Here is a 14,611-nt window from a genome sequence, read left to right on the forward strand (position 1 = left end):
CATTGAACTAACCATGAGGTCTGGGAAACTACTCATGCACATGCGCAATACATAAACAAACAAACATGATCAAAAACTAGTCTCTCATGACAATAATAATAATAATAATAATAATAATAATAATAATAATAATAATAATAATAATAATAATTTAAAAATTTATAGCGTGCAAGTATCTATACAGATATAATCAAATACGTGATAAGCTCAATACTGGCATGATTTTGTAATAAAGGATGTTGACTTTTATATAGCAGGTCAACCCTCACCCCCTGTAGTGATTTTAAGTGGGTTGGCTCTGCAACTCCAACCCTAAGGCATTGTGGGTACTGTAGTTCAATAAAGGAACATGGCAGCTTAGAACGTGTGTGTGTGTGTGTGTGCGTGAGAGAGAGAGATGTATATCTGCCTGCATTGGGACTTGCCTGGTGTCCAGATACCAACCCCCTTCCCTTCTCACACCCTATTACCCCTTCCAACAGTTGTTTGCATTTGATTGGCCACTCAAAATAGAAGTGGTCAAAACGTTTTCAAAACGATGTCAAAAACTGGCCAGGAAAAATAACAATTTTGCCAAACACAGGCATTAATATGGCATTCAGTACGGATCTGCTGTAAAGGTTGTATAGATATATGTATCTCCTCATATCAAAAAAGGTAAAATCCCCTGGGTTTGACCAGAAACTCATGCAGCATACAGCCAAATTGCCTAGTAGTAATATGTGGTGCCTTTTGAGTCTTGCTTAATTTGCCTGGGGCTGCACCATGGTAATGAACAAGGATAAAACAGCTGTCCATGGCAGCCACTACATGGTGATTGGGTGATTTGGCGGTACGCATGTGTGTGGTTCCTATCAAACCAAGGCTTCTGGCTTGATATATATTTTGTACCCCAGTACAGTTACAGCTCTGTGATTGTGCATTTTTTTTATTTGAATGCTAGCTGTAATGTTAATTCATCTTTTTGTGTATAATAAAGCTCGTAGTTTTGTTGGAAAAGTATATTAATAATTTAATTAATTTTACATTCGCTGCTTTCAATTCAACAGGGGAGAAGGGTTACTTCAAACTACTGAGGAATTATTTGAAGCATCTCAAGTGAGTATCAGACTTTTCAAGGACGATAGTTATCGCAATCCTGATGGATTTTTTTTTGCGATTTTGTAAGGGAAATATGCTGTTAAACTAATTATAATGAATATTGGTTTCACAAATTTGGAAAATTGTTTTGAAACAATAAGCAACTTTCCTTCTTTTGCAACATCAGCCTGTCTGGTGAAACGATAATAATTTTATTGTGATTTGGTGATGTTATGGAATTTTTCTTGCATTGTCTTATGGACAACTGTCAAGCTGGACTGATGTCGTGTTTAACCTCAACAGTGGTCAGCATCAAATTTCTCTTTGTAATATCAATGCTTATTCAACCCCTGAGGTCATGAGAATTAGGGATATGATCACCCAAAGGGGAATTTTCTTGATATTTTAATACCTTCTCCCCAGTCCTTTTGTAAGAAACGTATGGGGACAAGGTAGGAGAATTTCTTCTTTGATGTTACATGTTAAAGGGTCAATCCCTTTCTAAGCACTACGCTGATAAAATTACTACTGACAACAAGTGAAGAATAACTATAAATTATAAAACAATGCTGAAATTATCTTGCAGAATTTTGCAGATGCTGGAAAGGCACTTTATAGAGTAGCAAGAAAATATGCCTCAAAGGTAAAAAAAGCGGTGAAGTTGTTACAGATTTCAATAAATGCTGCAACGATTGCATATTATTGTTTTTTAAAGGTGTTGATGGTTTGATTGTCAAGTATGTGATAACTCGCTAGAAAATTAGAAAATTCGTAAGGTAGATCTTGATCAAGTGATTACAGAGGGTTGCAATAACTGCCTTCTATGTTGTACACAAATGACACTTTTTTAGATAAAAAGACACCTGTTGATTAATAGGTATTATTTTATTTTTATTTTATAAGATAAATCAGACTACGTTTGATTGGCATTTTAAATATTATCTCGCGTTTCATTGGCATTGTAAATTTTATCTTTAGCTAATATTTTTTTATATATCAATTAGTTAGTGTTGATAGTATTGTAATTTAGTGTCCCCTATTAGTAGGCCTTCATCATCATCATCATCATCATCATCATCATCATCATCATCATCATCATCATCATCATCATCACCAGGAAATATTCTCCTCTATTTTGGTAGGCACAAGAAAATGAGATGAAGAAAGAATTGTTAAGATGCTTGGATAAAATCCCAGCATACTGCCATCAACTCATGTTTACCAGCAGATCGTTAGCTGTTGGACAATCTGCTTGCTGTAGAAAGGTGGGCACCGGTATTTAAAGCACAGTTGCATTGATATTTTAAATAAAGAACCATATGGCATTTGGAGTTGTTCTTTATTGATATTTTGCTGAAAATACTGGTGCATACTGTCTGGTGCTTACAGTTAGATGTAATTTTCACTATGGTTTGTGGGAACTTTATGTAGCCTCTTGTGACAAATTATTTGTAGTCCTACATGCTGATTTGGTGGTAAGATTGATGTTTTGGCCCAGAATGCAAAAAGGCCCACATGTTAACAGCTAGACTTGCCTTAAGTTGTCTTCTTATGTGCCAAAGGAGTGCATGACGAGTAACGGAGACTGGACTCCCACGAAAACGGACTTTCAGAAAGTCTAGTCAACAGCCTGACTCACTAACCAGTGCCTCAGTACCGGCTAGTTAGGGCATCTGACCGGTGGATGGAGCAAGTCCATGGGTTGGATTCCCATGCATAACTCTGTGTCCCACGGTAGTGACATGTTGAAGATCGCATCTTAATCAGGTTTTTCTTGTCTTTGCAGGTGTGGGGAGTGATGCATTTGACAAAAAATATAATAAAAATTGTGGCAAGAGTTGTCAACAACTGTTATCTACTAGCTGAAAGGGTAAGAGAACCTGTTACTGTGAACAAGTATTATGTAAGTCAGGCAAAGACTTTGTTAATTGATGATGCAATCTGCTATGCAACTAAGGCCTTTATTAGAGCGGTTTCTAATTGCGTGCCATGCGCGGGAAAACGCGTGCGGGGAAAACACGGTTGTTTTGGTTTGGATTCCCATTAGTTGAGAAAGTGGCGCAAATTTTGTTAGTCAATCACAGAGCGTAGTAATGCAAAACCAAAGCAAACGCGCAATTACTTTCGACACTCAATCGAAAACCGCTGTAATGTAGAACGATTACAAACAAGCGAAAAACAACATGAGGCTGACTTAAGGCTGACAGCTCAGGCCCACGAAGCATGCGCTCAACTCTTAATACCGCTGACTGGTAAGCAGTAATGAAACAGAGAAAAATCCTGGTCTAGTCAATAGAGGGATTCAGAATCGCGTTTACGGCAACCGCAAACTTTAGATTTGCGTTTTTGTTTTCTTGAAAAAAATGAGTACATAGGTGAAAACAGTGCAAAATAATTCTGGCCTTTCATGCTAGCGCAAAACTACTCAATTTTGCTGAGAGACTGAAAACAGCGAGCGGCAAATAAGGATAAACATGGTCACGTGGTCATTTCTGCCGTCTGGTGTAAACGTAATTCAAAATCTATCTATTATCACCCACCACATTCAGGATTCCGTTTTAAAGGTATACAACTATATGGAAATGTTTGTAATGTTTAAAACACGAGCAGGAGTGTTTTATCGGGTTTAAGACTACAAGGCGCAGCCTGGTGGTTTTAAACCCAATAAAACACGTGCTGCGAGTTTTTTGAACGGCTTCAAAAACATTCCTGGAAAAGCCTGTGTCAATAGAGTTCATAACAATTATGCTTCTGTGAACGCTGGAAATTAGCAAACAAGAAAAACATCGCATACTTATGAGGTGTGTTTTATCTGCTGATAAAACACCGCATGCTAATAAGGAGGAGGTTTATCGATATAAGGTCACTGCATGTGATGTATTATCGACCATTTGATAGGTCAATGGGCTTATGAATTATTAATGAATTTTTGAACGATATATAGCCATATGGGCATGTTTTGGGACAATGAATGTATGCCACACAGCACTAATGATACAAAGGGTAAATCAAACAGTTAACTCTGCAGTGAACGTTAAGGTGTTCAGGTGAACCCATGAGTTGGCAACTGAGCATTAGGCCTTGGAAGGAAATGGGAAACCACGTGAAAAAGGAAGTTACTCCAATGTTTTATACGCTGCTTAGCACTTTGTTATGTGACGAAAGCGAACATTGCCTGATTTCATACCGTGGGGGTCTGGGTACCAGTCTGTGTATTATGGGATGTGGGACTCAACACCCACAGCCAGAAAGGGTATATCAAACTTTACAACATCCTCAAGTTTGGTGTTAATCAAGCGAATATTAGGCGAGATACAGCCATTCAAGAACTTAAGAAATTTACTAAGAAATGTATGGGACGCCGGACAAATCGTCCTTCACGTCCGGCGTTCCATACATTTCTTAGTAAAATTTGGAGTTTTTGAATGGCTGTATCTTTCCTAATATTAGCTTGATTAACACCAAACTTGAGGATGTTGTAAAGTTCGATGTGCTCTTTCTGGCTATGTGGGTGTTGAGTCCCATATCCCATAATACAGAGACTCGTACCCAGACCCCCACGGTATGAAATCAGGCAATGTTGCCCATGTTGAACATGTTTTGACTTTTTATTGCAAACGAAGTGCAAAGTAACAGATAAAACATTGGTGGAACGTTTCTGAAGAAATTCAAGGCCACATGCAAAAACTGCAGTAAATCCAAGCAAAAACAACAAAAAGTTATCTGAAGTGCACTATAGCATGGTTGTGCACCCAGCCCTTCAACTGACTGAAAACATTTGTTTTCCAGAATTCACCCCTCAAGCTGCCTCCAGATCAAAGATTATGGAAAATAGATGAGAGCATTTTCTCTGAAGAGTCCTCTATAGCGACACTGTCACGGCGATCCTCACTACAGAGTGTTGAGTGTGACGAGTACGAACCAAAAACTACTATTGAACATTGTGGAGGAACAGTGTACAAAACCGAATTGTAACATTCAGTGTCTAATTCATGTATAGCATGTTTCATGGAGAACGGTTAGTGTGGCATTTTAAATACCGGTACTGTAAATCCGCTGTTAAGCCCCCCGGGGGGGCTTATTTATTAATTCCAAGCATGCTTGAGGGGACAGGGCCTTTTATAGAGGGGGGAGGGGGTTAATAGAGAGGGGGGAGGGGCTTATTTAATTTGATAAAAAGTATCATAACAAAAAAGGAGGAAACAGGCTAGAGCTATGGTAAATTAAAAGAAGCGTGGAATTCTAAGTTTTCAAGCAATGGCTGTTTCTCACGTTTTGGAGGATCAAGAACAAATTATTATTATTACTGGCCAGGGTGATCGGTGTTCTAAACGTCCAGCAAGTGAATAAACCTTACTTTAGTCGGTGCACATGAAGTCTTACACTGAATTCGTGATTAATTACCGTAATACCTTCTGTTTTTTTTTTTTCTTTTATTAATTTGGTTGTGAAGGGAAAGGGGGGAGTGGAGGTTAAAGGAGAGGGAGGGGGGGCTTAAAAGAGGGGGGTCAACGACTTTTTTCCTCAAAAAACAGGGTCTTATTTGAGAGAGGGGGCTTAATAGAGGATTTACAGTAAATTATTTTATCTGCAGGGCTGTCGTTTAGCTTTGAAGAACCTAACTCTGCAACAAAAACAAATTACATGAAAGAAACTCTTTCCCGCCTCTTGTATTTTTGTCATTTTCAAACTTTGAGTAGCTAGTTATCTTCAGAGTATTTATCAGTCATGATAGCTGGTTGCACGCTGGTAGTACGATGACAGCCCTTTTGTATTAATGAAAAATTGGGCCATGAATAGATTTGCCATACAGAAGTTATTAGAAGTTTTGAATCTTATAGAGCCCTATGGGGCTTAATTTACGAAGCCATTCTAAGTCAAGATGTATCCTAAGTATTGTTCCTTTACAGATCATGAAGCCATCCTAAGTTAAGGATGGTGCCTACTAATAAAGAAGTATTTTTTTGTGTGGTTTATGGCTATGCGCAACAATTATTCTTAAAAACAGTAAAATACAAAGTAATGTATGGGGTTTTTCCAAATGGAAGCTTTCTTATCTCTAAAAAAATGCATGGTTACCACCAATTTTCTTTTTGGATATTAAGAGCACTTGCTAAGTTCTGCTTTCTCCACATAGTTTTAAACCGCGCTAAAATATCCCTGTATTAGTAGGCACCGCTCATAGGAAACCCGAGTATCTCAAGATGTGCAGAACGTATACGCAGTAACAAAAGTAGGCACCGTCCTCCTAAGTATTGTTTTTGTAAGAGCCTATTGTTAGCCCAACAACAGTATTGTTCAGAAGCAAGCAGGGCTTTGTGAATCTAGTCCCTATTCCAACCTAGGAAAATTTTAAATTTTGCACTTTCTGCAAAAAAATTAATAATAATAATAATAATAATAATAATAATAATAATAATAATAATAATAATAATAATATTGATAATTACGGGTAGAATCATATTTAAGACAACGTTTCGGTGTCCTCATGACACCATCATCAGGTCAAAATATAATATTCAACAGATAACAAGAATATTAATGAATATTAATGATGGTGTTATGAGGACACCAAGACGTTGTCTTAATATGATTCTACCTGTAATTTTCATCATCAAATCAATAACATCATCATGCCTAATAATAATAATAATAATAATAATAATAATAATAATAATAATAATGATAATTGGCAAGTGGGCAGTGTGTGCCCAGACACATTAATTAACAAAATAATAATAAATTCAAATCCTGGCTTCTAAAAATCGTAATTTGAACTTTTATTAACTTCTTCATGTTCAAACCCCTATTTTCAATTAATCCAATAATTATTCAAAAATGTCAGGCTAAAAAACCAAGGGAAATTACTGGGACAAGAAGATCTGAATTTACTGTTTTTTGTATCATTTTGTCCAAGTTCTTGCCCTTCCTTGGACGCACTTCCCACTACTTTGTGTTCTTTCTGTTCTAAAATATTTTGCAGTGTTTCAATTTTTACCCATTTCACCAGGTTGTCACTAATTTTTAAATTTGGTAGGAAAATGATAGACAAAGCTCAGATTTTACACCCAAGTGTCGTCAAGTGAGATTACAGTCGACTCCCGATAACTCGAACATTCGCTTACTCGAACCTCATGCTTAACTCGAACCAAAATAGATTTCCCCTGGATTTCGGTCATACATTTACTGTAATTTTACCCTCGGTAACTCGAATCCTCGATAACCTCCCGCTAACTCGAGCAATTTTCGTTTCCCTTCAGGTCATTTTCTATATAGTTTAACCTTCAATAACTCGAACCATATTAACTTCTCTTTGAAACCTGCAATTCGCATTACCTAGTCTTGTCCTGCTGTTTTGCTTTGTTTTGTTTCATGTTACGTTACGTTCTGATTTATAATTTAGAAATGCAGTATTGTTCCATTTTCACTCGACTTCTCTATAATTAAATTTGATTAAAATTTCACTGTATGAACTCAAGAGAAATACACAGTAGACACCATTTTTCCTCATTTCCGGTCATTTGTCCTAAACCTCCGATAACTCCAACCTTTTCAATTTCCACTGAAAGTTCGAGTAGTCTCCAACGCAGACGCCTGACGACACTAAGAACGGCTGCTTTGGAGACTAAAGTTCGAGCTATCGGGAATCGACTGTATCTAGAATAGAGCTCCACAGAGATTATACCTGCCAACTCTCATGCATTATGCGCGAGTCTTACGCCTGCGGACTAAGACATCGATCTCACGCATCAAGGAAAATTGCTCACGCCTAACTACACAAATCCAGACGAAAAAAACTTCAATTTCATTTCAGATTTGTTATGTGTTATTTCTTTGCTCTTTATAACAATCGCAAAAGCTTTCAAATGTCTAAAATCCGTTTGTGAAGCGTAAGTGTTCAAAGGTCGTCGGAATATCTATGGACATTTTCTGCAACGTTCGGAAGTCTTCGGAAAATCGTCGGAAGTGGCTCGGTCGTTTTCGGAAATCCCGGCCATGACGAGACAAAAATCTCACGCGTTTGACTCAGAAAAAGTTGGCAGGTATAAGAGATATCCCCAAAACATTGTGATACTTCCTCTTTGATGTCCCCCAAGTGTAAATCGTTATGAATTCAAACATACATAAGAAATCTGAAAACTTGTTATGTGGTCCATAGTAAGTTACTTATTAGTATAGGATACCAAGAATCATCTTGATCACGAAAAACCTCATTTGCATTTACTTTTAACACAATTTACGTATGCGACTATAAAACTAGTTTCGTGGGAAGAACTCGTCTGTTGTCGCCATGTTCGATTTGAATTTGAAACTACTTCATGAAGCAATATGCGAAAAATAACCATAGTTCTCAAGATTGTCTCATGAAAAAAGAATAAAACTCAGCGTACACTGCTTTCTGAAGGAGAGAACGAAAGCCAACTATAGTTACGATATTTTTGTAGTTACAATATTTTTCCTGTTGTAATGTTATTTTAAAAATGTTAATATATTTGGCTTAAATAATAATAAAAGTAGGTTTATAAATTATTGGAAGTTTGACAGTGACTCTCCTTGTTTAAGTAGCTAGGATTTTTTTCCATTTCCAGTCTTTAGAGACCCTGGGATAACTAGCCAGGACAAGATAAAATTGAACATTTGTACTAGAAAAATCTTTGTTGTCTTTGAATTTTTGTGGGCAGTGTTGCATCACCTCCATGAAAAGTATTGTTGGTGAAAATAGTCCAATGTACAAGAGTACATGAAAAGTTGGCACAATAGAAGCAGCTTGCCAATTGGCCAGAAAAACACTGACAATGCTATTTTCTGACCAGTCAGAGGCTGGGATTCAAAAGGCTGTGGAATTGGTCTAATAAACTAATAGTTTTGAACTTTCACTTAATAACTTTGCTGGTTTCACCCTTGAAATTTCTTGCCACAAGTCAGCTCCTTATGTTTGTTATGGTGGGTCAAAAGTGAGAAATGTGGGATGGTGTTGTGAGCCAAGTAACAATGTCGCGAGCTGAGAGGAGACTTGGAGAAAGTCTAAGAAAAGCTTGCTCGTCAGCTCATGACTCTGTCACGAAAAGTCTTCTGTCACAATTGGCGTCAAAATGTTGAATCACTGTTTCTTCAAAGCATCTCCCTCTCTCTCCCTCCCAAGCAATGTTGTTTGAAAGTAAAATTGAAGTGGTGATGACGTGTGCGCTGATTTGCTCAAATGTTTAAAAGTAAAATAAATGGAAGTGGTGATGACGCAAGCACTGATTTGCTCAACCAACATTCAACCTGGGGAAAGGGGAACAGTATTTCAACGACTTTTGAGAGTCATTGTAGCCTTGGAATGTTAGAATTTTGATATATCAAGCATGACCTACATATATGGTTAACTACATTACTAGGCATGAATATCTTAGCAGCAAATTACACATTATCCATAACATGTACATTATAGCATTGGAAATTGATAGTCAGACAAGTGCTGTCTGTTGTGTAAAAGCCAAAAGTCTTTGTACAGTTTACGTTTTTGTACAGTTTAATAAACATGAAACAGTTATTCAGCTATTGTTTTGAGTGATGGTGAAGTATGCTTTTTTAGCTCAATTTACTTCTGATTAATCCTCTAACATACCAATGTTGCTACAGTAATAATAATATTACTGTAAAACCTTCCCATAATCCTTTGCACCTAAAAAAATCGTAAATGCCCAATAACTTTGTCAACTTAAAGCCAATGAGGATGCCACACCACATGGAAATACCTGTTACCTCTTACCTATCCACTTCGTGCCATGTGGCACATAAGGTCTCAACACAACTCCGCCAACCAGCTCTGTCAGCCGCTGCGATTTGTACCTCACTCCAATTCTTCCATCCAGCCTTTTCCCTTTCCCTCTCCGCCGTCCTCCTCCATGTTGTCCTTGGCTTGCCCCGTTTTCGTGGCCCTTCCGGTGTTCAGGTTAATACAGTCCTGCAGTCATTATTCGGTTCCATCTCGTCCTGAGTAAAGGACTGTTTCGCCTGAACTCAATTTCATTCTACCTGCTCTTGTCCATCAGCACTCACTTATTCCGATAATTTGGATCTTCATCTGATTCATCACTCTCGCAACTTGTGCGGATTTTCCTGTAGTATACATCGTTCTCACATTCCAGTTCCCTATTCTTATCTGCGCCCTTGGTGTCATTAGTGGTTTGTTCAGCTCCTGAGCTTTCTCTCGGCTTTGGCTCAAGGGCGCCATGCTTTGCTTAAGCAAGGTACCACATTGGCCCCAAGAGAAGATTGCCTTCGAGTGTTTAATGTTTCTGTAATCTGCTTTGTTTTAAGGGGACGGGTGATTGGCCCACCGCCCAACCCCCAACCTGTAGGACCAATTTATTGCTCATGTCAAATTTTGTGGAGGAGGAGGAGGAGGGAAAAGAATAGAATTGAGGAAGAGGAGGAAAACAATAGAAAATGAGGAGGAGGAGGAGGAGGAGGAGAAGGAGGAGGGAAAACAATAGAAATGAGGAAGAGGAGGAGGAGGAGGAGGAGGAGGGAAAACAATAGAAACGAGGAGGAGGATGACGGAAACTATAGAATTAAGGAGGAAGAGGAGGAGGGAAATAATAGAATTGAGGAGGGGGAGGAGGAGGAGGGAAACAATAAAAATGAGGAGGAGGAGTAGGCTAGGTCAGGAAAAATAGAAATAGTAAGCTCAGCTTGACTATTATAAACATGAAAGCAAATTCGGTTTTTCATCTTTCTCTGTGTTCACTAGTCAAAGGCAATGATTTATTTTCAGGTCTCTCAAGAAAAACAATAGAAAATGAGGAGGAGGATGGAAAACAATAGAAATGAGGAGGAGGAGGAGGAGGAGGAGGAAAACAATAGAAAATCTGTCTTGTTAAAAAGCAAGCATTCATTACTCGCGTGTTGTAGTGGACTATTTGTTAGGTAGTAGACGTTTAATGGGTTCTTTCCGTAGGAGTTTGTATGCAAATGTAGGCTTTGGATTCGGGTCACGGCATGCCTGCATGATTAGTGGCTATCCGACCTTGAAAAAAAGAGAGGTCATCCAAGAGTTTAAGTTTCCGATCTGAAAGCCAAAAGCGCGTGGACACCTGATAACGTAAGTTAAGGTTGACAGTCATCAACATCATGTGTTAAGTTTGTGTGCGCTATTATTAACATGCACAATTTAGCAGCAAGGAATCAATGAACCGAAACAACGTTTTCTATTGTCTAAGCAATTCTGTCAACATCTCCTTCAACAACCTGTCAAACCGGTGATACCGACGATGAATGCCATGAGATAAAAATAGAACATAACAACATTGATCAACCTGTCAAGCCGGCTCGTAACCTGTTAGTAAGGCTAAAATAAAACACGACATCATCCTATTACAATCAATTTCACGTTTATGAGAATCCACCGCATTTTATTCACGAGATCAAGACAATAGGCTATGACGTCATAGACGTTTATGTATTCCACCACTAATTAATGAGATTCCACCGCGAAAAAAAAACCAGGATATTACGGTGCGCCCTTTACTACTAGTGTTCTTTCCTTTTTGGATGGATCGAAAATTATGACTCCTACAGGCTATTGCCGGTTTTCCCTGTCACGCCATTAAAAAAAATCGAAACCATTCTGTGAATGAAGTCAAGTGTCAGGTCTGGGCGATATTCCGTACTCGAGTTATTTGACAAAATGTTCCACACAAATTTATAGAGCTTAGTATGGAGACGCCATGTTGGTGTCCCTCTGAGGGGCACCAACATGGAGACCGGAAATATGAAAAAACATCTGGAGTTCACTTTTGCCAGAGAAGAGGTTTGTTTTTCCTTGTGAATTTTCATTTTTCTTAGATAAATATTTCTCCCCAAACTTAAATTGTTTAGAATGCTGAAAATCACCCGAAGAGTCATTTTTGAGAGACGAAACAGCTCTTCCACGGCTGTCTGTTTTGAGTGAAGGTAAAAAATTTTTGGAGGTCTCCCGGTTTTAAATTCTAGAATTTGTTGACGTCACGTGGAAACCAAGAATATATTTTTCTGAGCAAATAAGTAATTCTTGGATCATTTTGTATACAGCATAGCAGTTGCTTTTCTTCTCTTGACAACAATTTCATCTTATTTTTTGGAGAATATTTGCTTTCCGAAAAACAGGCCACTAAAGGGCTTTAGTCCCTCTTCCCCCTTCCTCCCCCACTCTGTACACAAAACTATTTCTGGAACGCGTATTGTTCTGGGAGCAATCATACGCTAAATCAAGCCCTAATGACAAAAACACAAACCGTATTACTGTTAGAACGTGCGCCTCACTCAGTTTGTATGTGCATGGTCTTCTTTCCCAGCACTAAACCTTGAAGTAATTCTAGTTTTATGGTTTTCGAAGTTGCACTCAGTTATATAATACAGTTATACAGTTATTTGCCGAAGTAAATCAATATCTTTTAGTGAACAATGAGACCAACTGGCTACTTATTTTGTTTTGTGTGTTTGTTTGTTTGTTTGTTTTTGTTTTCACTGCAACAGTGACTCAGGGGTGGCAGCAAATGATGGCAAGTGGCATCATATCTGTGTTTCGTGGATTAACAATGGGTCTTGGTAGTTACGCAACGATGGAGAGCTGACTTACAGCGAAACAGGCTTCCAAACAAGATAAACCATTAAGGAAAACGGAATAGTCATTGTTGGGCGATAACAAGAGCGTGACGCGGAGAAGAAATGTTGGGACATTTTTGAAGTCAAACAGTCCTTCCAGGGATCCATGGCCAACCTCAACCTGTGGTCCTGCGTTCTCCCAGGAGAAGCAATCAAGGAAATGTCGCAGACATGCAAACGTGGGGAAGGGGACGTGCTTAAGTGGTCCGACTTCAAACAAAACGTTAAAGGAGATACGAAGGTCGTCGTCCCATCTCCTTGTGTTCCAAAACAGGAATGAGCGAATTGTGACATGCAAAAATTAATGGCCAGTCCGAATTATGAATAAACATTACAGATAGTGGGTCAGCTTAAGTGGGTACCTAAACGACAAAGTTAAAGGGGAAGTATCATGAGGTTTTTCATATCTTTTGTTAAAAATGATGAAATAAGACCTTCAATCAGCTGCCAAGTAATTCTAGAATGACGAGAGGAAAGAAATCAACTCAATTCTTGTAAGGAACAACTCGTGATCTGTTCTAGCGCATTTTGGAAACAAAAATGCGAGAACTTGAAAAACATTAGCCTAATATTTTTCAAGTTTCAATCCATACCGGCCTACTCTGTGTCTGGCTAGAGGCACTAATCAACAGTTTTATTGCACTGGGTGATAATTTATAACAAACTTGACAATTATTTCGTTGTTTCTGCTGGCAGACAAACATTTTTGGGGTTTTGAAATGACAGCAAATTTGCGTGATACTTCCCCTTTAAGCTAAATGTAATCCTACGAAGAACACAGGTGTAATGATTGAAATAAAACTTAAAAGCAGCGAGTGCGTCACGTTTCTTCAATGTGTCACAGATAGGACTAGGAGTGGCATAAGGACACTTGGGGTTTCAGCTAGGCAAGTAAACATAGCGCTTCCCACCACAAGTGGACAGATGGGACATTTCCAACCTTCTTCTGCGTTTTTTTTTTCAGTTTAAGTCTAACAGGAGTTGATGGAACACATAGAAAATGTTGATTTTTAAAAGACACGAATAGGCGAACTGAAAGGAACTGATGAAAATCTCTTCCAAAACGCCATAAAAACGACGGAGGACTACAATTATTCATTTAGTTCAGCTTTTTCGGAATATCCTGAATTTTTTATTATTAGCAGTAAAATTGATTCAAAAGTAGTCTAAAACACACTGACATGACACTAAATGGTAGAATTTACAATAATAAATTTCAATTTTTTCATTGAAAAAGATTTCCAAAAACATGCCCGTCCAAAGTATAACCTCAGATCACATGACCAATGACAAGTCATACCAAATTGTAGCCAAAGGTAACAGAAAACGCCTCCCTTCCCAACCTGCAAAACAGATGTATTCTGCCTTTTTGGCCAAAAAATTGAAGAAATACTCCGAACTTGCCCTGGTTTAATTCGTGTGTGTTTTGTGTAATGTTTAAAAAACGAGCAGGAGTATTTTAACAACAACAACAACGACAACACTAACAACAACACCGCTTTATTAAAACAGAGAGTTACAACTTAGTTATATACTTACCCCCAAATAGCTAAAGCTAGTCGAGGCGGGTAGGTATGACTATACTAAACTAAATACCAGCCGCAGCCGAGTGGTTTTAGACCCGATAAAACACGTGCTGCGAGTTTTTTGAACGGCTTCAAAAACATTCCTGGAAAAGCGTGTGTCAAAAGAGTTCATAAGAATTATGCTTTTGTGAACGTTGGAAATTAGCATACGAGAAAAAACACCGCATACTAATAAGGAGGAGGTTCATCGATATAAAGTCACTGCACGTGATGAATTATCGACCATTTGATAGATCCATGGGATAATGAATTATTTATAAGTTTTTGAAGTACTTAATGTGGATCCACACTTGTTCTTTGGCTCAAGACTTCCA

The 14,611-nt window shown here is 38.2% G+C and overlaps 1 protein-coding gene and 2 long non-coding RNA genes across 3 annotated transcripts in view; 1 reads left to right on the top strand and 2 right to left on the bottom strand.

The window, feature by feature from the left end:
- Nucleotides 1-5,190, top strand: part of LOC146472442 (alpha-catulin-like) — a 30,984-nt gene extending 25,794 nt beyond the window's left edge. Inside the window, exons 14-18 of the mRNA XM_085119785.1 lie at nt 1,050-1,098; nt 1,667-1,723; nt 2,223-2,345; nt 2,867-2,950; nt 4,870-5,190. Coding sequence (XP_084975911.1) covers nt 1,050-1,098; nt 1,667-1,723; nt 2,223-2,345; nt 2,867-2,950; nt 4,870-5,055 — 499 coding nt within the window. The 3' untranslated portion in view covers nt 5,056-5,190. The remainder of the gene's footprint in view (nt 1-1,049; nt 1,099-1,666; nt 1,724-2,222; nt 2,346-2,866; nt 2,951-4,869) is intronic.
- Nucleotides 1-14,611, bottom strand: part of LOC146472441 (uncharacterized) — a 113,776-nt gene that overhangs the window by 65,000 nt on the left and 34,165 nt on the right. The gene's annotated exons all lie outside the window — the stretch shown is intronic.
- LOC146472443 (uncharacterized) lies at nt 6,867-9,614 on the bottom strand. Its single transcript, XR_014866630.1, has 2 exons — nt 9,161-9,614; nt 6,867-9,115 (listed from the first exon to the last, which is right to left on the bottom strand). It is a non-coding gene; the product is annotated as an uncharacterized LOC146472443 (long non-coding RNA).

This window comes from Pavona decussata, unplaced genomic scaffold, assembly GCF_977016875.1.
Source record: "Pavona decussata unplaced genomic scaffold, jaPavDecu1.1 SCAFFOLD_100, whole genome shotgun sequence".
NCBI classification, from domain to species: Eukaryota; Metazoa; Cnidaria; class Anthozoa; order Scleractinia; family Agariciidae; genus Pavona; species Pavona decussata.